Source organism: Seriola lalandi, unplaced genomic scaffold (genome assembly GCF_002814215.2).
Source record: "Seriola lalandi dorsalis isolate HSWRI2012SDOR001 ecotype SW California unplaced genomic scaffold, Sedor1 jcf7180002054921, whole genome shotgun sequence".
NCBI lineage: Eukaryota > Metazoa > Chordata > Actinopteri > Carangiformes > Carangidae > Seriola > Seriola lalandi.
In genome coordinates, this window is record NW_019525473.1 from 271,719 (window position 1) to 297,844 (window position 26,126).

A 26,126-nucleotide genomic window follows, 5' to 3' on the forward strand; every position below is an offset into this window, starting at 1 on the left:
TTAAAAGGGTATATTCTCTCTGGAGCATGAATGTGTATCGCAACGTGCAGGGCAATGTGCCTTTCAGATAAATTGTGTGCAAAGTGGTAATTATGTCTCAAAGGTAGTGGTAAAGGAATTGACTCTGAAGCATGACTACATTAATGCCAAGGCAATACATGTGTTGGTTTTTGATATGTCTTGTGACAATATGTGGTCTCATGTTTGCATGACAATAAAAGTCCCAGTGTCACCGAAAACATCAGGGTTTATTCTCTGGGGACCATGAGTCCATATGTAATTTCATAATAACAATTATATAATTGTTGAGATGTCTTGACCAATGGAGGGACAGACGAATCCTTACCAGAGGTTCTGCATTCAGAAACTTTTGTAACTTTTCACCATCAAGTCATGAGGATTTGAACTTTTCTCTCAAGCTTTCTCTTTTAATTCTTCATACAACTACTTCTGTGACTTAAAGTGGTCACGGAGGACTGCACTAGTTTGAGTGAAGCACACCCTCGCCATTTGACGTTGCCACTAACAGGACAAAAATAAACAGACTGGTTAATGTCCATAGTCGTTCTCTTTGCAAGTGAGCACATTTGCCCTTTTGGGCGTACCACACCCTTGCTGAACTTCACTTTGTCAGTTTATGCATCATTCCAAACATATGGCGAGCCAAGTTATGCTTTGCTTTAATTGACTGTGAGTAATTTTTCTCCATCTGGCTGCCAATCTCTGGCCCAGATCTCCTCCTACGGGACAGATTTTCTGTGAAAACTGTAATCTGTCTACAGGCTTCTCACACATGATGGTCAGCCCACTTCTCTCAGGCAGGGCCCAGGTCTGCCTCGCTGCCAACTGGCTATTACAGTGAAAGTGGCTGCTTTTTTTTAATCTGTCTCATTCTATCTCTTGTACCAACATCTGCATCTCCCTGTCTCCAGTCTATTCTACTTTCTGTATATGTGTATATTTCGGGGGGGGGGGGGCAGTCTTTCTGGTACACATTTACTGTGCCCACTTTGTCCAGAGCTGGATTTATAGGGGAACTGGGTCTTGTCAAAACCTTGCCTCGCACTACCATGTGTGCACATGATGTTTTCTGCAGCCTCTCGTTTGATAGAAAGGCTGCTTGATTGTTTTAGGCCTTTGGGATGTTTTGTCTTGGTGTGTGTGTGTGTGTGTGTGTGTGTGTGTGTGTGTGTGTGTGTGTGTGTGTGTATGTGTGCGTGTAGAAGACAGAAAACTAAAAATCTGCCAGTCTGGAGATGGCCAAATGATATTGTTCATTTTTCTTCACACATGCAGTTTTCTTTCTCCCCAAACACTTGAAAACATGTGAATAATCTTTCATTCTGACGTCAGCTTTAATCAGCAGTACAGCTAAAGAGAGTCGTGCAGTCTGTCTTTCTTCAGTCAAGGACAACTTCAGGAACTAAAACAATTTCTATTATTAAGTGGTCTGAGGAAAGTCTTTCATGCTTATAATTCCTCACATTTGGACTTCTGCTGCTCTCATCATTCTGGCATCAATCAAAACTTTCTACAATGTGTTCATTGTGGACAGTGCTGCAGCTGTGATCTTAACCAGCACAAACAGATGAAATCACATCATTCCTGATTTAGAATTTCGGCATGGTGGAGTATGATCGTTGCCTGTCTCCAAATTATCAGACCATATAACTCCCACCACATTAGGATTCTGCAAAATTTGAAGTTGCTGTCTGTTGATGTCTTCAAGGCTATTGTTGTCTTCTCCTCTTGTGCTCTCTTGCTAATGATTGATCAGATTTTACATGTGAGTCATTAGGATTGTTGTTAGGATCCGCCTTCTTTTCTCTCTCTATGCAAACACACAAATTCGCGCACACTTGCCACTGTTGATAGCGAACAGTACAGGAGATTTATTATTGTGTTTTTCCACCGTGTGCCAGGTGGGCTAAAGAGAGGAAGAGTTCCTGTGTTTGTCTCTGTGAAGAGACCGTGCTCTCCTCTGTACAGGTGGCTCCAATTCTTCTTTAGCTTTTTGAGTAGTTGCAATGAATCAGTCTATGAAAGCCCTAATGTGTTTCATATGGACTGAGCTATTCTTACTGCTAGGCAGACCTTTTATACTGCAGCAAAGCAGAAAATAAATGAAAGCCTTCAGGAATGAAAAAACACAAACTCTCCACTAAAAGCCTGAAAAGCTGCTTCAACATTTCACATAGAAACACATAAAATACATTCACATAGTTAAATTCACAGTTTAAAGCTGTTATCTGGTTACAGCCCACTTTTCGAACTTTTACGCAGCAGAGAAGCCGCCAAAATAAAAGTCCTCTAGATGCCCATGTTTATAAGACTGAACACTACTGAACACCAGGCTTCTTAAATCAGGAGCTATGGTGTAAGATTTAATTATCATTATTTAACTATTCAGTTGTCAAATACAATTATTTATGAAACCACTACCTTCACCGGTCGAGTAAAAACAGGATCCTAAATTGATCCTGAAGGGTCCAAAATGAACTGCGCTGACCTCTCCTGTAGCCAGACTGCACCGTGACATCTCTGCAGGAGTCAGAAAGCAGCCCGGCGGGCGAGTGCTGACTGCACAGAAAGGTAGTGTAACAGTGAGGAAGCTCAGGCTGGAGGAGCTACACTGCGGCTACTGTGCATAACCCCATGTGTCTGTAGGCCCTCAGGTTGAATTAACTCCCGTGTTGACAGTGAGACATGACCCACTGTGGAGAAATCCAGGGGAGACAGTGTTTCAGTCTGATTATGTGTGTGTGTTGGAAGAAGGTGTATTTATATGCTGCACATAAGCTGTCACAGTCAGGGTGCCTCAGGCCTCTCTCTGCTTATATAGGTATAAGGAGGGAGAAGGCCACATACAGGGGGCTGTGCTGGCTCCTCTACTGTGGTCTGTTGAGTGTCAACACAGTAATATTTGAATGCCTGTTAGGGTATTTGTTGTTTTGTATATAGTCACTACTTGGGGAGCTACACATGTTCCTAAACTATGTTCACATTACCTGTAAACTACCTGTAAGAAGAGGGTTGATGGGCAGGTCATTAAAATAAATCTAATTCTGGTATCAATGGGATTAACAAGCTTTCAGTTGCATCTCATGGTCTTCCTCAGCTCATGGAATTTTCTTAGTTGCAAGTTTGCAGCACAATTGAGAAAAATCCATCTGCCGAAAAAGAAATGCGGCTGAAAGTTCTGGAAAAAGCTATTAAGTGAACCTTGATTCATAGATTTTATAGTTAAAAATGATTAAGAAAATAGATCATGATTATAATCAATTATCAGTACTTCAAAAATCATGACTTCAAGTGCTAAAAATGTGAAATATGTAAGTAGTGATCCAAAAAATGCAGTTATCATTAAATAACCACAATAACCTGAAGTAGAGGGAAGTGTATTATTAAAGCTGCACTGGATTGTACTGTTAATTCCATCGATTTAAAAATAATGCATGTTCTCTGTTCCAGTCAAACTTCAGTCTCTCTGGGGCTATGCTATAATTGGTTACACTGTGGCTGTTTAGTACAGTAGGAATACACTTCCCCTTGTTACCATTACTGTTTCTTTCCATATGATACATCTCAAAGTTACAGGCATATTTTCCACATCATTCATAATACGTGTTAATGTGATTGGTGTCTTGCCGGGTAATAATAAAAAGGGCGTGATGTGTTGATTCACACAGGCCTCTCCAACCACATTAGAGAGCTGAGCCATACGACCATAAATACATTGGATGACCTAACTGCTGGAGTCATTCTGAGAAAGAAAAAAAAAAGGGTTTGTTGCCACTTTTGTTTGACTTTTCTGTTGATCTCTACTCTTCTTTTTCTTTATATATATATATATATATATATATATATATATACTGTAACTTCTAGTGGTGAAGTTCAGGGTGTATATATCAAACATATACCTTACAGCAACTTCTATCAGAAATGCCCACAAACAAGGTATTGCTCTTACTTACTTTTGTGGCGCTGCAGTGCCCTCGCAAAGGTATTCTTCCACACTGTTGTTGTAAATAGAAAATATGTCTTTTATCAGTTTTCCATGGTAATAAGAAAAATGCAGTGATACATAATCTCACTGCTGCCTCAGACAGAGCCAGCTGTCATGCCAGGTGTATATATTACCATACAGTACTGTATATATCGGAAGAATGTCTCATGCAGTGGGTTGTGGCCAGACGCTGCAGCAGCTACACTAATGAAGCCACATCTCCCCATTTTTAAAAGAAGTGGCATGTTCAGCTTGTTTAGTCCTATAGATATGATCCCAAACACTACAAAGGCAATACTGGCCTCAGACTTTCGGAAACACACTCTTAGCTAAAGACTGACAAATGACTCCTCTCCCTGTTCTTTTGGTTTTGGCTACTGATGTGCTTTATTATAATTGTGACTCCTCAGCTTAGTGAATACTGTAACAGAAAAGTAGATCTAGATGTGACGACAAACTTCTCATTGATCAGTCCAACTCAAAGTACGATCTCTACAAATTTGGTCAGGGTATGGATGACACAAGTAAAATTCAATGCAAATGCAGGACACCCACGTAATGTTATACCATGACATTTGATTCATTCCTGAGCGGAAAGACTTTCTGCTCCATGAGACTCCCTAAAGACACAAGTCAGATTAGTCAGATTTGGGGAAAAGAAACAAAGGATAGGTAGTCTGGGAAAATGTGGACCAGACTGAAATTTCTTGGCAACTACTGGATCGATTGCAGTGGAATTTTGAATAAACATTCATGCTCCACAGAGAAAAGAGCCTAATGACCTTGGTGATCTCTTGTGTTTTCCTCCAGCGCCTCCATGAGGAAATATCTCACAAACTATTGATTGAATCGCCATAAAACTTTGTACATTTAAAGTTTTTTACAGGATGAATTGCAATCCTTTGAATTATCCTATGCATCTGAAAAGGAATTGGCACAACCGTTTGTCCAGACATTCCTAGCTCTCAAACAATGGGTCTCATGCAAGAACATTTTCATATTCTTATTTTACATTTGTCTTACTTTTTTCGTGCGCAGGGCTCGTTCAAATATTTCTGATTCAGTAAAACCTCCTAACAGATAACTTTTAAAATGATTCTGTTTAAACATATAAGTAATAATAAATAAATAAGAATAAGTTATTCAGCATGCGTTCATGAGAATGATAAATTAGCATATTTAACGTCACCAATAATACCACGCATATCACGCAATAATGTCACGTGTCCAGCCCCATATGTCAGTCCATGTATTCATAACAGAAAGTCGATAATCTTTAAATGTCATTGGTGGATTTAAGGAACCTGCTGAAGTCAAGGAATGGCAAAAAAAAGTACTTTTAATGCCGTGTCACCTGATGGTAGTACAGCCTCTCAACTAAAGGAGAAATGGTTCAATTTGAAAATGGCTTCAAAAGAACATGTCATCACAGGAATAACGATAATGATAATTGCAACAGGAGGTGGTCAAGGAGAAGTCCGCATCATAAAGATGGACCACAGAATATGTGCCATAATATGATGTCACGATGAGAAGCATTGCAACAGAGGATGTTCCCCTGGAAAGCAACTTGCATAAACCTGCACAGGCCAGACCGAATGGCAACCACATTAATACTATCAACGGGTATAAAATGGACACAGCTTAAAAATCTCCCCCATTCCTACTTTTTTTTTAAACTTCCTTTGTCCAAATGTAAATGTAAGTTATGCGAAAGGAGCTGTCAAACAATTGTGTTCAATATTTTCTATTATTCAGAAGAAGATCAATTAGACTCTGCACCATAGACGGCACCATCTGTCGTCTCCCAGGCACACAAGTGTGGTGTCTGATGCAAAGCCCTTCAAAACCAGGAGGAGATGCTGAAATATTTTCAAACTACGTGTGGCACAAAAAATAATGCCAATGCCGATAAAATCTTGTCATAATAGCCAAGCTGGCGAACACGTGGACATGTGGTGGAATAGGGTTGGATCAGCGTGTCTGTCTGCGCGGAGTTGCAGCTCTAACAAGTTCTAACACATTTGTAGAAATACAGCCTGGTACGCTTCCTTTTGATTTTTTTACATACAGAGACAAATGAACTTTCATTTAGTGCATAATTTAAATCGTTTGAGATGTTCATATAGATATTGTACTGTTATACAATAGTATCAATAGCCAATTTAAATTAATAACATATTAATGATATCATTTGGACAGGATAATGTCAACATAATTATGAAGTATACAGAATTTTTAAACTCAAAATTGCTCCAAAGTAATGAAATATACAATCCATTGGTGAAAGACTTTTGATTGGATAACAGCTGAATAATTGCACGACTCCTACGAAAAGGTCTGCACCGCTTGTAAACTGAGTTCTTCCCAAAGAGAAAGTTTAAAATATGAGAAGATTGGTGAATGTGGAAAGTTCTCCTAAATCATTTAAGAATGAATGTGTTTGTATGAGTGGTTCTTGCATGAGGCCCAATGAATCCTAAGAACTTTGGTGGTCCCCCAACTTTTCCTTTAGGTCCCATCAAAATAAATTGTCTGGTGAGAAACAGTCTGCTGATCTGCTGATCCTCTAACTACTTGCTTGTAAAACCAAAACTATGGCAAGATTATGAGCATGGTGAACATATAACTGCTAAACATAATCATCTTAACATTATTACCATGAGTCTGTTGCCATGCTGATATTAGCCTTTCAGTCAAAATACCATTGTACCTAAGCACAGCCTCACAGCGCTGCTTCCATGTTTGTAGGCTTGTAGGTTTATTACACTACATAATGCTGATTTGGCTAACTTGGAGCCACTTAGCTTGGGGATGACAGCAGCCCAACACAAGCCCAACATATTTGGCATGCAGCATTATACACAAGCTGAATGTGCTGTAGTGCCAATGCACGCTCATTTACAGTCATGGTGCATTGTGCTACAGCTGACAGACTAGCAGTAGTGGCGGGTAATTTCCATTGTTTGCTGTAAATCACCACATGGGAATGATGCTCACTGCCGTCCCTCAGGCCTTGATGTTTGTTAGCAGCATTAATATGTTCATCTCTCTATGTTTTCTTCTCTCTCTCTCTCTCTCTCTCTCTCTCCAGGTTGGTGGTTTGTCAGCACAGCAGAGGAGCAGGGCTGGGTGCCGGCCACATACCTGGACTCCCAGAATGGAACCAGAGATGATTTGGATCTTGGCACTTCCAGGACTGGAGAGGGTTAGCGCAGACACACACACAAACACAACATTATTAGATTCATAAAACACAGAAAGACATAAATGTCAATCTGGCTGACTCGTTATTCGAGAAGTCTGCGTGGAACAGGCAATGTTTTCTCAATAATGGCTTTTAGCGGGTGGTTTCTTTTTTTTTTTTTTTTTTGTGCTCACATCTCAATCTGAACGCAGTAAACAGAATTTACTTGCACACACACTCACAAACACATTTCCAGTCACGTATTAGGAACCTCGAAGACCAGTCGCAGCACCATGGTGAAATGGTACCAGACCGCAGCCAATGGGTTTGCAATATTTTGGCACCACAGAAAATTCCTTTCAGCTCCCCTGGGAGGCTGCAAACGCTTGCAGGAGCCTTGTTTTGTTGTGACCTTTTCCTCTCGAATGTTTAGTCTGTCTGCTGGAGTGAAGCATTTCTTCACTGTTCCATCAGCTCCTCTCTGCATTTAGACCAAAGGAATCCAATAGAGATAAATAAAAGTATGCACACATCCACGCTTAGAAATACTTGTAAAACTCTTCCGTGTGTACAACACATGCACACAGTTGATCTGCAGTAGTCTGTGGTAATGAAACAAAGGTTTATTATGCTGTAGGTGCCGCTGGATTATGTAAGAAACATTTTCTTTTCTCACATTAAGACGTGCTAGCCACCATGCTTCATTGAACTGTGCACATTCTGAAACACACACACACACACACACACACACACACACACTCCCTTACTTGTGAGGACTCATCATTGACATAATGCATTCCCTGGCCCCTTACCCTAACCTTAACCGTCACAACTGAATGATAAAACCTAAAACCAAGTCATAACCCGCACGCACGCACACACACACACACACACACACACACACACACACACACACACACACACACACACACACACACACACACACACACAGCTAGAATGAAGATGCTTCTGCTGAGTTGTTGCTGTTACTGTTATTCTCTGTTTCATTCATTTCTCAGATTTTTTTTAAACACTCACACATTCACACACTTAATAGATGTCGGCAGTGCCTGTGACAGAGACAGTGAAATAACAGCTTGATGGATATGGAGCATTGATGCTTGTGGATTGGATATTTGTATTGTTTTAATGGGGACTACATTTGTGCTTTTTCATTTCTTTATTGTTTATACTCAGATTTGATTTGGCGTGCTGTGCTATAGAAGATCAAATACCTTTAAAGGACAATTGTATTACAACAAAGTTTTATTATTAAAGCTTTGGCCATTGTTGCCACGGTCTCTTTCAGTCTTGATAACAATGTACTCACCAAAGTAAAGGTCATTTTACAAAGAGTGCAATTTTTTAAGCAGCGACTTGTTTTTTGTTTTTTTTAGAATTAGTTCTGTGGTCAATTTCCTACTGTTTTTGTCTGTGATAAAACAGGTTAATCCAATAACAGCAAGCTATATTTCACATGGCAACAGTTACATGCCAATTTATAGTATAACGGCAGTGGCAGATAATCTTAGACACAGGTGATGTCATTTTACATAAGTGATGTCACTTGAGTCAGCCTCAGTTGGGGCTAAAGACTCCAAGTTTGAAAGAGAAGGAATAATGGGGGTGTGAGACCCGTGTAGCCCGGTCAGGTGTGTTATGCCAGTAGCGGCTAAGGAGACACAAGCCGCTACTGGCATAACACACCTGAATCTCCAAGCAAACTGCTGGCAGTCGAGTTGTGGGCGCCAGAGAATGTGTGGAAATAAAAAGACAATGTGTCTCACTCTGCTGTAACAATTTTTAATCCTTTTTTTTAATTTTTTTTTTTATTTTTAAAACGTCTATTGTGAGTTCAGCACAATGCTACATCAGTGGAGTGCTCTTTTAATTGCTGAGATTTTGGAACACAGCAGCGGCACAGCAAATAAAAAGAGATCTAATGGGGGTAACACACAAATGCAGTCGAGGGTTAAGACATTTTATCTAAACCACGGTAATAAACTGGAATCATCCTTGAAGCCGGGCTGGATCTGGCTGCTATGTTAAAAGGGACACGCTCCAAATTACATTTGGTTTCCTCACTGTCTTCCTTCACTGTGAACCAGGCACTCGAGTGAGTTTATGCAGGAGGGGCCTGAGCTCACAGCTTCTGCATATTCAAGTATACACACAGACACATACAGACACATGAGAAATGCTTGTACTTCTGTCTTTGTGAGGACCCTCGTTCACATAATGCAAAACTAAATGCCCCTAACCCTAACCCTCAATCTGACTCTAGTCCTAACCCTAAAACCACGTCTTGAACCTCAAACAGCCCTTAGAAGATGTGAGGACCAGATAAAGTGTCCTCACTCCATAAGTCTTTCAATCGAATAGTACAAATACACAAACACACACACACACACACACGCACACACGGACACACAGACACGCACACACAGCATTTACCCTCCACCCCCCACCCCCATCCTCTGTCCCATTAGGCCTGGTGTCTTTGTGTTTGCACACATCGTCACTTCTTATTTCTGATCTCCCCCTTCTCGCTTCCTGTCGTCTCTTACATCTCATTATCTCTGCGTGGTCTGTAACCTAATTCCACTGACAGCCCGGCTCGCTGGAGAGGAACCGACAGGCGCTGCCTGGCCCCGCTGAAATTACCTCGAAATAACATTTCCCTTCGTGCCTTCCCTTTAGCTGATATTTCAATTAGGAGGTCAACAGGAGCAGGGTGGCGCTTAGTGGGATGGACGGAAGCAGAGAGGAATCAAAAGGGAGCGGAAATGACAAGGAGCAGAAGCACACAAAGGGAGAGGGCGGATGTCGAGCAGAAGGAAAAGATGGAGAGATAAGACAGTGAAGAGACGACAGAAGATGGAGAAACTGACAGGAGGAATTAGATTACCACAGTTGATAGATAGATGGGAGACAAGTTGTTGTTTCTGTCCGTCCTTCCCCTCATTAATGTGTTTGCTCTTCATCTGGCCTCAGGGAACGCACTATAGGAAAATGAGATATCATGCGATCACTGCTAATGTAGTATACAAGGTTTGAACTAATAAGGAGTGAAAGAGGTTGAGAGTTCAGCACACAACAGCTACAGACTATAATACAGTAGACTCCCATTGAGATACTGCATGTAGACCTCATCAGTTAACTGCTTATAGCAGCACGATCAGCTGATCTGAGCTCTTCTGTGCAGAATATAGTAATGTTGCCTACCTTATTCTTTCTGTGTACAGATATTGACACTCATAAAAAAAAAAATCTTGAAATAAGTTGATTTCTTTTCAAATAGTTTGAAATATTCTCACTGGAATGGCAGATTTATTTTAAGAATATAAAGTTTTTGGACTCAATTCTAGACTGAAATTAGTTAGCTAATGCAAGTTTGTAGTGTATATACATATAAATGGATCCTTGCGTAACGTTATGCTTAATCTCGAAATGTTTTCCTTATTTCTAGATTTGTGTCATGGATTCAAGAAACCACAACAAATGCAGTGTGTTTGCTCCTTCTCTCTCTTTTATATCTTTGTAAACTGAACTTTTGGTCGGATAAAACAAGTCATTTAGAGATGCCACTGTGGACTCTGGGAAATTGTAAAAGGCATTTTACCCCATTTTAAACATTTCATAGTCCAAACAAATTATAGTTTTATTGGGAAAAAATTCCTTTGACTGAGCTTAGGTTTGTGGTTGGACAGCACACAGTGAAACTTCTCTCTTTGCCACTTTGTGTGACTTGGAAGGAGAACGCTGTGTGTTTATGACAGTCCTGCTGAAGCTGTCCGTTTACCTTCCTGTCAGAGTGAAACCTAACACTGCACCAAGATGCCCACTTGTTGGCTGTGATGATGTGTGGGGATAGAAATATGGAAAAACTTGCTGACGACCTCTGTCAGCTGAAGGCAGCTGTGATTTTTGTTTTTGTCTCACATTCATGTGTGTGTGTGTGTGTGTGTGTGTGCGCGCGTGTGTGTGGGGGGGGTGTGAAGTATGTAAACGGTAAATGTATTAACGGCTCTCTGCTCCTTAAAAGTCAACATGAGATTTATGTAGATGGGATTTATTGCAGGTGCTCTGCAGGTTTACCTTTTTAAATTGGTAACTCAAAGTGCATTCTGTTGTCCCCGCTCAAATGTAAAAAAAAAAAAAAAAGAAAAGAAAAGAAGACCCTCAAAATACAACAAGACAAGGTCAAGCCCTAGTATTTGGCTGGACCACTTCCCAATAAAGCTGCTGTTCTCATTTACATGTTTTTCTGTTGCTGTTGTCAGACAACGGAACAAGTATGAAATAGTGACTGAAATTTAACCACCATATGTTAACCAGCGGTTATTTCCAAGCCGCTTCCAAGCTGCTGCTAGTTTATAACCGCAACGCTGCCTGACAAAACCACCAGCTACACTGTGATTTTGGCTCTATTTACTTACCAACCATGTACTTTACCAACAGTGTAACTTCATCACTCAGTCAGTCAGCGACATTCACGTTTATAGGCCTGGCCCCACTGTTGCGGTCCAGCCAATAAAATGTCAGTTTTTGGACAATGTAAACTAATTTAAAACAGTGTTGTTTTTATTAAACAGTAACTAACTGGATACACTTACAAAGCCTTTTATCACCGCACAACATGATCTGCTGACTTCATACTTGACTTACAGAAGCTGTTTATTTGTCCCTTGGAAACCTTTTCTCTGCTACTGACAACAGCTTTTTTTTTTTTTTTTTGGCCTTTGTTCACTTTGCTAATTTATGCTTCTCACACTAACTCCATGATTGTTTGTTTTTTGTTTTCTCCTTTGGTTTGCTCCTCATCCTCATCAGTTACTAAGAGACGCAAGGCCCATCTGAAGAGGCTGGACCGCCGCTGGACCCTCGGGGGTATAGTCAACCGTCAGCAGAGCAGAGGTGAACATAGAGACAACAGGCACACAAACACACAGTCGCACACACAAACAGAATTCATAGTTAGGGTAAATGTACACATAACTCACATGAGTGAGTCTGTTTGTTCTATTTCCACGAACCCAACAGCACAGAGTACAGTCAAAGACTTTGGTATTTTTGTGGGCAGCCATGCCTGACACATCTCCGCAGCACTTGGTAATGGAGTGTGATCAGAAAGAATACATGATCATACATTAAAGGTTGCCGTGTCAGAGGACGTGACGGTCATGGCCAATCACATTCAATACTTTCATCCCCTTTGAACAGAGGACTCTTCATGACGCACTGACAGTTTGGGAAACCTGTGGAGAGTTTTCCTCAGAGGAAACTTTTTGTCTGAGTTTCAGATAAGAATACAGCAGCTCAAATATACTGACAGGAGCAGATGACGTCTCTTTTAACTTGAATTCACTTTTGAACTTTCTCTGGACGTGTTGAAAATCTCGTGATCATGTGTTCCCTACATAGTGTGCCATTTTATTTGGCATACAATGATCTATCACCTTCAGTGGTTAAAGGCCACCTTAGTGTCATATGTACAGTGAGAGTAGAATTAAAATGCAGTCTAGTTTATGGTGTATTTCTTTATTTCTGAAATTATTTTGAGGTTTAATTCAGTCTATATTATATCTGGCATGATCCACAAATAAATTTGGATTTTGAAATAACAGTTTTGCTTTTGGAAACATGTGTTTCTGTATTCTAAACATAAATTAGGTGTTACTTTGGGTTTTTATTGATTAGGCATGAGATGGATGTTGATTTGTAGTAGATCCATTCCTTATATCGACAAGTTTGATGTACACACGAGCAAAGAGGTTTCCGTGGTAATTTTGCAGCAGTCTGGTACTGAGGCCTGTACTACGGAGCAGGACTCAGTGTTAGCAAGGGGATTAGTTTCTTACTGAGGTAAATCACCATGGGTTATATTGAGCTCCTAACCAGCTCTGGAGCAAGTTAACCTCAGAGGATCAAAACCTGTCAACAGCCAAACTATTGACCAATCAGATCCCTGGAGAACTGAGTCATCATTCCTACAGGATCCTGACTGGGACAAAAGAGTTTACAATAAAATGACAAATAATAACAAACAGCAGATATTTTTAGAGATCAGACGAATCATTTTGCTGAGTCCTTCCATGTGTCCACTCTGGTTTTAAAACAGAACTTCAAAGAAACAGGGGGAGAGTTAATCACGATAAATAACTACATAATAACTATTATAGCTTTATTTTAATTGAACAAAGATCCTTTAGTCCTGACAGGATTCCTGACAGCGTTAATACTTCTACACTCTTATTTCATCACTGCAGCGCAGAATAACATGAGGAGGTAATCAGAAATAAAAACTAAACCCTTTGATGTGTATTTATTAGAAAAAATGATACAGTATTTTCCATGATTTTAAATGAATATTTCAGTTTCACCACATCAGTCATCAACTACTTTTCTTCTCTCCTCTTTGCTTTGGCAGCAGAAACAGTCTGACATTGTTTTAACAGTCTTTTCTGCACCACATGTTCATAATAGTTTGTTCACCATCAGACAAAAAAGCAAAAATACTCACTCTAAAAAACTTCATAATAATGTCTGTACTTATTTACAGTATATCCTCAGTCTGACCTTAATAACTGGAAATGATTTCTAGTGTTTCTTTTCTATTCTAGTTTGTTTACATTTCATCTTGTTGAATATCACTTTTGGATGTGGGTATAACTGAGCTCACCTGCAGGTATCAGCGTTTCCTCTCATATCACATTAAGTACTTTATTCATGGGTTTGACGATGTTGTTTATACTTATATACAACTCTACTCCAGGAAAACCCAGAGTTCTCTGAGCCAGTTGATAACCAGCGTCGTGGTACAGGTCATCAAGGACGGCCCATGTTACGCTCAACGAAAAGATATACTGGATATGTTCAACTTGCTTCATAGTCCAGGCGTCTGGTTGCACAAAATTCAACCAGCAGATCTGCTGTGCATAATTGTGGCTTGACAGTGCTCAACTTCACTCTCCTATTAGAGACTGTGGATGCAAGAGATACACACTGCCTTCAGATGGCTGTAAAGACCATAATAGAAAATAATAGAGGCAGCTGTTTTGACATGTGCTGTTTGGCGGCGGTGTATTTTGATTATTTTGATTGTATTTTGATTATAAAGCAGGTCTAGCTTCTAATACTGTGAAAGTATCAAAGCGCTCAGTCCTCAGAAAAATGCACACAGCCTGTATTCAGAAACTGAGACTTAAAACCAGTCGTCAGGACGTCTGTAATATTGTGATGTCACAACAAAGCAATCGCCGCTCTCAGCCATGCCCCAAGCCCCGCCCACCAGGACCCATCATTCAACTTTGCACGATTTGGTCTCTTAGAGTGTTTACCTGAAATATGCTGTATTTTAATTGGATCTCTCAGAAAACAGTCAATGTTGGTGAGCCAATCAGAAGAGAGGCTCAGAGCCTCCTCTCTTCTGATTGGCTCACCGACCTGTTGTTACTAGAGCTCCAGAGAGAAGCCTGAGAGAGGAGATGTAGAACTACATTGAGATGGTTTTTGACTCTTAAAACCACAAATATATCTTCTTATGGATCAACACTTCAAATAAAAACACTGGAGAAGAGGAAAATATGGGACATTCAAGTGATCAAATGTGGATAATAATTGTCTTTGAAGAAATCATTGAAATGAAAAGAGAGACTATAATGTCAGTGTCTAAAACTCATTTGCCCACACATACCATTCACTCCTTCCCCATATTCTGTAAAAAACAAACATACATTACGAGTGACAAGCCCCTCCTGTGGCCCCACTCTCCTCTACTTTCACGTATTTTGCAGCCACATGGTAAACAATCTCATTTATATAGTCAGCCAACAACAGCTGGCCCTGACTATCTACCAGGAGCAGCATATTGGGTGGCCATGAGTCAGCTCTGACAGTAAAATCTCAAATCTCACTCCATCAAACTTGGAGGCTCTTCAGCTCACACTGAGCAACAAAATAATTGGACTGCATTAAATAGATTTGGATAATTAAGGCTATTCGGCTCCCACAGAACAAATGCAACAACCTTGACGGCCACTGAGCCCCGTGAACATAAATGATTGCATAACAGTGTTGCTGCTTAATTAAAGCAAGCTCCCTTAGGTTAAAAATGCCGTTAATGACTTTTGCATTTTGCCTTCAGTTCTTTAGAAAATAAGAGAAGCACGGAAATGTTCTTGCATGATTTTAATTTTTGTATTTGCTTAGTTACTTGTGGTTTTGTTGAGTCACTATTGATTTAATGCTGAGTGAGAGACGTGAGTCTATGTCTGCAAAAACAGTCACTTCTCTCGGGGGGCAAGTCGGCGCTTTCTCATCCAGATTTCTCTCAGACTGTCTGTTAGGCACCTGTCTGGGTCCAGGATTAGTCAGGGCTTTGAACAGACACCTTGTAGTTATACTCTGTTTATAGAAGCTTTTCCTGGACCTGTGCAACCTCTAAATGCTCCAACAACAATTTTGGTTTCTCATTATCATAATATAGCCTGACTGTGGCCCGGCTCGTGTTATCGCCTCCTTCCAGGTGCTGGCCGTTCGGGAAGCAGGGCATAGATTAGAGATTAATCAGAGGAGATGGAGCAGGGTAAACTCACCTGGAATTGTATGTGCTTCTACTCTAGAGAGCATATAGTGACTTGTGCAGTACAGGACAGAAATACATTGTTAGAAAAACAACTTGGGCCCCTGCACCCTTTAAAAACTCTGCCATAAAATAAATATTCTTACAGACTCAACATCTCAGGCAGTTGATGAAGGGTTAGTTACTCATTGACTTCCCCCACACAGTTGATTTAGGGATTCAAACCAGCAACATTTTACTCACAGGTTCAAATGACTAAGGCTTACCATTTACAGTATGCCGTCATTCATGGACTGGAATCAAAGCATATGAAGCATACAGTATATCAGGTCAGGGGAACGGTGTTAGCCAGGTCTCCTGGAGTGTTACCTAAGCAGACATGTCTCCCAGCACAGTGAGACTTGGCCCAGAGGAGCCGGTGGAAAGTGTGAAAGTGGGGCAGCAGCCCAATCTGCTGACTGTATTTAATCACACGGACCTCAACCGCTATAGAGCGTAGATGAGTCACCCGACTGGCTGTCACCAGCAGAGAATGAGGGCATGAAATACTTTTGGAGGCCATGTTGAGACACCCTAGATTTTACATTCCTAGAGTAGAGGCTCATATGTTTGTGTTGCTTTATTTAAACATGCCTAACTTTTTTTGATTTGTATACTGTGATGGCTCCTTGATTTTAAGCCACATTTCTTTACACATGCACTTACGCTTTCACTTGATTAATTGTATTTTAGATCAATTCTGACACACCGTTTCACGATCAAATAAAACCTATGCAAATATTTCAATCACAAATGACGTGGAAGATTCAAGCAGAATAAGAAGGAAACTGTAAGGACTACAACGACAACCACAGACAAAAAATAAACAACAGATAAGGATGAGGACAAGGGGAAAAGAGCCAACGTGACTGTGATGCGTAGAGTTTACAGCACTGCTGATGCTTGTGACTATTGCTGATACTATTTCCATGTGTTGAATTGACATTTTAATGATTTATCACTATCAGGCCTTTTTTACTCTCACAATTCTGAATGTCACACCACATGATATAGTGTCACACCATAGGACGAACCATACCACACCACAATTTGTCAATGCAAAAAGTGTGTCTGTATAGCACCTTGGTATCTGACACAGGACCAGTGAAGTGTTAAAAAGGACAAAACGCAGGTTAAACCTAGGTTTAGGTTATCAAACGCAAGAATAAATTGTCAGCTCAGGATCATATGAAGTGACAAGTGACAAGCAAAGCCACTGAGCAGAACCTGTCACACAGTGTGAAGTAGTGTCACACCATATGAGCTTTCATGCACTTAGCACAACACTGGCCCTTGTGTTTATACACTGGCATCCTAACTAACAGCATAACATTGCATACCCACTGCAACATGGCGACATACAGTAGATTTAAAAGTAATAATGTAATTTACCTTTGGCACATTAATGTAAAATGCCTCACACTGAGAGAAGGAACTGTAGCGGGGAGCGCCAAAAAGATTCGATTTATTGAAAAAAATGACAAGAGACAGCTCATCTTGTAACCCTGCCATGTCTTTTCTGAGATGTTTTCTGTACTTCCTGATTGAACAAGGATCCCTCCTCCCCAAGGGTCTCCAGACAATAGCCCGTTTCAATATCAGAATATAGTATCACACCATATCATATCCCTTTTTGGGACAAAATCTTTTTTTGAGCAGAGCTGACACATGAAGCTGAAAATATTATATCTGGACTCTGAAAAGCGCAGACTCACGATTAGACGTCTGTTATTATTCTGTACTGTTATTAAGGAGGGCTGCATTTTTTTTTTCTTTGTGAATAATGTTTGGGACAGTCATATGAGCTTTTTCATGTTTGGTTGAAAATTGAACTGCACGAACGTTCATTATATTCACATAAAGCAGCAATAGTTTTCTGATAAATTGACGATATGAAATTAAGTTTTGTGGATCTTTTGTTTATCAGTTCATGTTGTTGCCTTTTCACCCTCCATTAAGTGTAATTGTTCTTTTTGTACCCTTTTGTACAGTTGTGGTTACAGACTCTCTCTCCAAGTCCCCACACTTTTATCTGAGTCTTATTCATTTGCCCAAAAATAGAGACAAAACATACTATAGACAAATTTAAAGATTAATTTGACTGATAGCATTTTTATTTATTTATTGTATAGAGATCTCACTAATATCATTATCGTGAATTATTTTGGCGATAATTAGCGTGAAGTGAAAATCTGATACTGTGACAGCCCTGGTATAGGCAGTATTCTTCCTATTGACAGCCTGAGAAGCATGTCCACTTCATAGGCAAGGAAAGGCACATTTATTTGTATAGCACATTATCATACACAGAAGTCATTCGATGTGCTTAACAGAAATAAACGAAACATAGAAATAGAAGTAAAAAACACACAATAAGAAAACAGTATGAATCTCTGTTTTTATAAAAAAAAAACCCAAAAGAAACAGATTATAAAATAGAAAATATCTCACCAAAGTGCAAGATTAAAATGTCGATGAAGGCAGAGGAGAATAGAGCAGTTTTTAGCTTCTTATTAAAGCCAGTTACAGTTTGGGCAGACTTGATCTCCTCTGGGAGCTGGTTCCAGCTGTGGGCAGCATAATGGCTGAAAGTTTAGTTTTAACTCTATGGGCAGCACTAACTGACCAGCCCCTGCAGGTCTTAGAGACCTCTCTCAGAGAGTGATTGACTTGGTGTGTGAGGTGAGCGAGACACATCTGGGTTGGACCTCCCTTTTTTTAATTCATCATGGAACTACTTCTGTCATTTTTCATTTGTACAACCAAGTGAAACGTCACATGTGCGGCAATGTTTGCCAGTATCCACATTTTTACCCCTCTCTGTGATGCCTTTAGATATGCCCTGTCATCAAGTGTGACCATTCAGAGCAGGTACAAACACTTACACACCTTTAGACGTGTTTAAACAACACTTTGTACAAAGTAGTTCTAAGCATACCTTACCGTTACAGCTCACTATGAACTGACTTGATATGGGTTTCATGCTTTATAACCTCAAAGCTGTGTCATGGAGATGCACCCTGTGTCAAAATCAAAGGCCTTGTGCTCATATGTTGAATATTACCACACACACACACCACTCTTGGGGCCAGGTTGTATCTCAGCTGTTCAAATTACACAGATAGAGGGAGGATGAGGGAAGTTAATGGGAGGCCAGCAGCTTATTTTTGCCCCACGGCTCATTACCGAGTTGAACCGACCGTCTTGCCAAGTAACAATGTCTCCTCTGTTATCATTTCTTGCATGCATATTTGAATGTCACTGCTTACCTTCTAGGCATTTGCAGGACATGGCCAAATTACAATGTTCACAGTTAATCACTATGCCTGTTAGCATGACTTAGAAATTGCTAACATCCTCACAGGTAACCAGAATTGCAAAATACAATACAACACACACTGCACACTCACAGTTTGATGCACTTCCCACTTTCAGCACATGTTTTTCATTGAAAGTCATGTGATCAGAAATCAGAGGCAGCTGTACTGTAAATGAAATACAGCCCTTGGTATCCAGATTTGCTCACCAATGGCATTTGTGTTTCAGCCGGTCCAAAAACATGGAGATTGATCAGATCAACAACTGCAGTTATTTGTGTTTGTGTAGAGGGCACCGCTGTGTGACATATTCAGTAGGGCCAACTTGGTTTTAGCTTGGTTAGGGATTTTGAGATGCCGCTGGGTACCTCTGTGATTTATTGGTTTAAGGACACATATCGATAAAGCCACACGTAAGGTTAGAGAGGACAGAAGAGTTTCCCATGGCAGCGAGTTTTACTGGCTACGTTGCAAACAAGCTTAAGAGCTCTGGGACGAGAAAGCTCTTTTTCCACCATCAAAAATAGTCTCACCACGAATACTGCAGCTGCTGCTGCTGACTGGAGTTGTGTCAAACTTCTTGTCTGTGGATTTTTCCAACTTTTCATTCACCACCACTCTTTGCTTTGTGTCTGTATTACTGTCTGTTGCTGAGACGTTGCAGACTTACTGTACGCTGTCGGCCTGACTTTGCCTCAACTTTGTTCAGCTGTGCTTCCTCCAGTATGTGCAGGTAGTGGCTTGTGCCTGTGGTGAATTGCTTGGTGCACCAGAGTGCCAGAAAGTTAAGACAAGCACCGGTCTGATTCAGTGTATGTTGTTCTTGAAAGTTCCAGCACTGTTAAGAAAATAATAATTACTTGCAGCTATTTGACCGATACCAAATTTCAGTCTTTCCACCTTTCTCCTCTTATCCTGCACATTGTCTTTGCTTTGTGAACAGAGGCGCCACTGTCCCTGCCTGATAATGCATTGCTGAGCAGGCAGTAAGAAATGGGTGAGTGAAGTTTTACAGCTCCGCACAGACACTTTGAGATACAGCTTGATTTAGTGGCACTGGCAAAGGACAAAAAATCCCGATCACTTAGGACTTATGTTCTCTGAGGATGCAATTTGCTAATGGAAGAAAGCCGCCGTATTCTATGCAGCCTGTTTGGTGACAGATTTCTTCGCCTTTTAGGTGCCGCTTCATAAAGACGACAAGGACATGATCCCAATATCTAGACAATAAAACAAGGGCACATTTGGAGCTCAAATTAAATTACTCAACTTTTCCTCTTGCTGCTCTGACACAAAGCCAGGTCAGGGTGTCTCGACCTCTCTGGAAGTGGAGATTGGCTACTGACAACAGTGTGACCTCATCGTGTTCTCGGCAGGGGTGGTGTCTCGGGCTCCGAGGTTCAATAGGAACCATCCCTCCCCTCCCACCCTGCTGAGGGCAGTGTGCTTTCACGGAGCGCTATCATTTACAGCAGGTCCCTAATCTGATTTATAGAGTCTCGCTGACTGCACACTCAACTCACTGTTCTGTCCCCGCGGTGTGACACTGGCGCCAACACACACAGACAGAGATGGACCCTGAGGCACGTGTACAGCCCACGAAAGACTCGCGCGCACAGATGTGATTAATGGATGTGGTTAATTTAATCTTTCTTTTTTTTTTTCATTGGGCTCCGCAGGGAATTTAAAGCAACAACATGATAATGTACAACAAGCGCACACAGTTAGGTAGATGTTCCAGATTCCTTTGTAAGCCATCCTATTTGTTATTCCCTGTCCATCTGCAAGTACTCACCCCAACCTCAACACACACACACACACACACACACACACACCTCAACACACAACATGCTTGGCGAGCCCAGGTTCAATGCCAGACATCCCACTCTGCTCCACATTACTGACCTCAGCTGCTCTGAGATGACGGGCAGAAGGGGAACTTCAATCCCCGCCGTCTGGACTATACCCCACCTATTGAAAGCATGCATCCACATGAATAAACACATGCACACATACCTCTGAGATATCATTCCTGCCTTTCACATCTTATTCCCCTCAGCCATCTAAGGTCACATTCTCTCCTCTCTAACTCAGGTCCCATTTATTCTATATATCTTTAAATCTCATCCTATAACAGTTTCTTCCTCCCTTCTGTCACATTTTCTGCCACAAAAGTCATGTAGATGATTTTTCCTCTACTGCACACCAAACCAATTCATTATCCAATGAAATAAGCCAATGTACTGTCCACTGATCATCTCCTCCGCTGCTGGAAAGCCTGGGTCTGATCCAATGACCAATCTTTCATCCCCTTCTCTGCTGTCTTCTTTTGCCTTGGTGTCTGTTAATCCCCTAACCTCCTGCTCCCGACTAAGCCCATTGTAGGATTTCCTTTCCCTACAGGGTCTTGGAAGCCTAGCAGAGCGTGAGAGAGGAGTGGCGGTCAGATAGGGATCTGAGAGGGGAGATCTCGGTCCAAATATCTTATCTCCTCGAGGGAGGCCCTGATGTAGGCCTGCTGTTAGAAGAGGAATCTCCCTCTGGAGAGACAAATGCTGCATCAGGGTCCAAACAGCTTGAATGAGGCCTTGCATGGATAAAAAAAACAAGCAGCGAAGGGGGAGAGGTTGAGAAGGAGCTGTTTGATATTATTGTGTAGGACAAGGAGGAGGGGGTTGTGTTTGTGTTGGTATGGAAATAGTATTTTAAGTAGGTCACACTCCCATGAGGCTTTCTGGGACAATACAAACTATGCAACGGGTTAACCTAACAATCTGAGACAAATTTTCACTCACTTTGTCTTCTTCTTCTCCTTCCTTTACCCCTCTTGATCTCCAGAAGAGAAATATGTGACGATACAGCCGTACACCAGTCAGGGGAAGGACGAAGTCAGCTTCGAGAAAGGGGTCACCGTGGAGGTCATCCAAAAGAACCTGGAGGGCTGGTGGTACATCAGGTGAGTAGACGCCGATGAATAAACAGGTGCATCAGGTGACAGAAACCGCCATGAGCATCAACCCCCGAGTCCACATGGCCACTGAATGGAATCCGTCTAATTTCATCCAATTTCAAAGCGAGCGAGTCCTCAGAGAGCGCTGACATTGTTCGTAGGAGTCATTGCTTAGTGCTGTGATTAATCCAGCGGTTTCCTGCAGCTCTCATTTGCTTAATGGTATTGAGAAGAAACCATTAACATATGGCGCGCTCCACAGATCAGCTGCCTGGCACTACTGATGTGTATGTGTGCGACTCTATGTGTGTTTGCACATGTGTGTGTTGTTTACCCAGCCAGTGTGTATTTCCTGTCAGTTGTTTGTTTCCTTGTATCCCTGGGAGCATAAGAGTGGAGCTCCACTGCACAGCTGATTGCTATCACATGCTGCCTCGTGGCATCTCACATACACACGCAAATACACATTAAGAGCGTGCACTCTTATGTATATGAGTACATACATACATACATACATACACAAGAGTACATCGGAGTTCCTGTTAGAGGTGTTTATGCCGGTGTGATATTTGAGGTATGTTGCCAATATTTATACACAAAGAGCTTGTTCACTCTCTAGCCCCTTTACCGCAATGAACAACCAATCATTTCGGAGCATGTTGCCCAACAAGAACTAATCCTCCAGATGTACTTCTGAGTCATGCTGCTCTCAATGGACTTTTTTTGTTAAGCGAAGTCCAAGCATGGGGCATTTTTAGTTATGGGGACTCCTTGTGGTTGCAGTTGGAGCCCTGGAGTTATCACATCTCTTTTGAACAGAAAATGGATCACCTAGAGGCAAATGACTCAGAGTTGCATTTGGAACATTACTTATTGTTTCACAAAGCACTCTAAAATGACTCATTTAGCATAACAATGAATGTTGAAATGTGGGGAGGCAGTGTCTCTTTGCATATATTATGCAGTGTGTTTACTTGCCTCTGGCTACCTCTACTTCACTAGAATTTGAATAGCAGTTTTTTTTTTTTCCAAACACGGGATCTTACTGGGTTTATTTTATTATAGACTTTCATGCAAAAGAATGAACACATTTTTGGTTGTTTGTTTGTTTGAGATATAGATTATGGTTCCACCAAATTCAGGGGTGTACTCTTAAAGGGATATTCCAGATTCCACTTGAGGGACTCACAAAAGACAGATTAAAAATCAGAATGGTGAAAGTCATGCAACAAAGGCCGAGATATCCTGATTTCTAGCATTTTACTACATTTCCCTTAACGCAACCAATAGCATCATTTGGTTTGATTTGGTTTTAAAATGCCCATGCCAGCCTTCAAACTACGTGCATCCAGATTATAATTTCGGTTTTCTAAAACTCCAACCTAAAATAATCCCAATGGCGTATCCAGGAGGCACAAACTGACTATATCCTCATCCACTGGTCAAAAAAACCCCTAAGACCCGCTAACATCTGGCTTTTGTCAGCAATGGAAAAGGGTACAATCAGCATACACAACAGGGTCAAATCTGGCTTGGGCTCCAGCTCTGATCAGCAGTGATGTAAACACAACACCCGAGTGAACACGCTAATTTCCATCCCTTTCCATGCTGTGACATCTTTCAGAGCACACACACACTTTAAACACACCTGTCCAGGACAGTGCTGTTAAACCAGAAACACTGTAGCTACACTGTGCTCGGGGATGGAAGAGTGAGCTGCAGCTCTGAAATAAGTTTAAAAACACACAATCACAGACCAAAGTGTCTGACACAGAGGCTCCAACACTGACAGTAGCACCAACCTGGGGATGAGACCCTACAGATCCATTTTACCAGTCTGGACAGCAGCTAGCTGCTCACGCTTCCTCCATCGTTTGAATGTGCGCTCTGGAACTGAACGTCATGACACTGCTCCCTGTGCTTGTGTGTTTGTGCTTGTGTGTTTGTGTTTGTGTGTGTGTGTGTGTGTGTGTGTGTGTGTGTGTGTGTGTGTGTGTGTGTGTGTGTCCTCTCAGGCCAACTCAGCAGGCAGTGTAAAAGCGGATTTACCCGCATTCAAAAAACCTGCTTATACCTGCTATTGTGGTGTAAAAGGGGGTATATATGTAAAATTGGTACAATGTCTCTTTAAATAGTATAAACAGGGAAGAATTCAGCAAATTACAATATTAATGCTTCCTTCTTTGTGCATTCCAGATATTTAGGAAAAGAGGGCTGGGCCCCTGCCTCATACTTGAAAAAGGTGAAAGAGGATTTTTCCCCCCGCAAGAAGACCCTGACAGGCCCTGTGGAGATCATCGGCAACATCATGGAAATCAGCAACCTACTGCAAAAGAAATCAGTCAGCGAGAAGGACATTCAGACGGACGGAGAAGGTAGCACCACACCGGAGCGCCACATCTCTAAGAGCGAGATCAGCCTGCCCATGCCTTACAGCTCTGAAATCAACGCTGAGACAGGCAGGAGGCTGAGCGCAGGACGTGACACCAACAGCCCATGTCTAGGAATAGCAGCAAGTGCTGCACTAAATGAAAATAAAGGAAGAGGCGAGCCCGGGTCCCCAGCTGTTGCTAGAGTGGCACCACATAGAGTGGAAATTGGTGAGTATTTGTGGTGTGTTAGGAGACAATGGAGCTTTTCGTATGGTTGAATAAAGCAGTAAATGCACTGTAGCTAAGGGGAGGAGGATTTTTATGAGGCATTAAGAGTTGTTATTTCCCATTTGTGTAGGCTTCGATGCTGTAGGTAAGCTACATTGCTGGTGTATCTAATGGTCGTGGTGGTGGTGATGTAATAACAGAAACTTGTCACACTAACCCGTGATGCCATTTAACATGGGATTTCAAAACGTTTGGTGTGTGGATTTCCTTTTCACTCACATAATAAGAATGTACGATTTGTTTGCGTTTCCGAGCGTAGTCTTTAAAGGATGATTACATCGCAGTAACAATTTCATTTTGTTTATCAGGGTCTCCAAATCTGAGACAAAAACCTCCCCCAAGGAGAGACACCAACTTGGTAAGACATTTAATAAGCTACTTCTTCCTAAAAATACCCATGAGGGCATTCTTTAATATTATTTTATTTTCAACAGAAACCTCTAAGCATCACAGAAGTACCCATGATCATTGTGCATTAACAAGCACTGGTTCTAGATGGAAAAGTTTTTCAAAGCAAGTATACATACAGTAAATAAGAACAAAATAAAAGAAAAGTTTAATAATTAGCTCCCAGGTTACTGCAACAGTTAGTATAGCAACCATTAAAGGACAAAACGACACGGTTACAAGTACTAATTCAGCTTGTCTTTGATCATCTGATTCTCATACTGTTCATACTTATATATTCAACACAATATCTTATTATTATCATGTGCAGTCATAACTCATATCTTGAAATAATTGATTGTCATCCTTATTGTGTATGTGTCTTTGTATCTTTAGTTAGACTGATTCTAAAGATACAATATAATGATGTCTAAATATGATGTCAGCTGTTCATACCCCCCCTTTCTGTACAGGGATTCCAGTTACCTAAGCCACCAGAGCCCCCTGCTGTGGAAGCAGAGTATTACACTATAGCAGATTTCCAGTCCTCAATCTCTGATGGCATCAGTTTCCGTGGAGGACAAAAGGCTGATGTAAGAGGCCAGATCTACATTGTTGTCAGTGAGATGAGACAGTCAGGCCTCATTGAATATGTATGTCTGCTGAGTGCTCCCCTGATAGACAGGAAAGCTGAGGCAATAGAGATACGACCTTGAGATTTGTGTTTGAACATGATGATGTAGACAGTATTCACTCTGCAGAGACTCAGGTGAAGATAACAACATAGATTCCTTCATTGTATTTTTTTGTCAAGTTATGTTGAGCTGTCACTTCTAGACAATGTATGATCCCTTGCCATTCATTCATTCTTGTGAAAGAAGTCTTTAATGTTATATAATAGTCAGTGTTCATTTTGTGATATAGTGCTGTAAGCCAGGGTTCCAGTTCATTCAGCTTCATCTAATCATCTAACCCATAATGGTAACCCCTTGCACT

The 26,126-nt window shown here is 41.2% G+C and overlaps 1 protein-coding gene across 1 annotated transcript in view; it reads left to right on the forward strand.

The window, feature by feature from the left end:
- The window catches only part of sh3pxd2aa (SH3 and PX domains 2Aa), a 115,927-nt gene that overhangs the window by 82,682 nt on the left and 7,119 nt on the right, over window positions 1-26,126 (forward strand). The window contains exons 8-13 of the mRNA XM_023431386.2: window positions 7,101-7,214; window positions 12,027-12,110; window positions 21,972-22,089; window positions 24,280-24,683; window positions 25,052-25,101; window positions 25,604-25,723. Of these exons, the coding sequence (XP_023287154.1) occupies window positions 7,101-7,214; window positions 12,027-12,110; window positions 21,972-22,089; window positions 24,280-24,683; window positions 25,052-25,101; window positions 25,604-25,723 (890 nt within the window). The remainder of the gene's footprint in view (window positions 1-7,100; window positions 7,215-12,026; window positions 12,111-21,971; window positions 22,090-24,279; window positions 24,684-25,051; window positions 25,102-25,603; window positions 25,724-26,126) is intronic.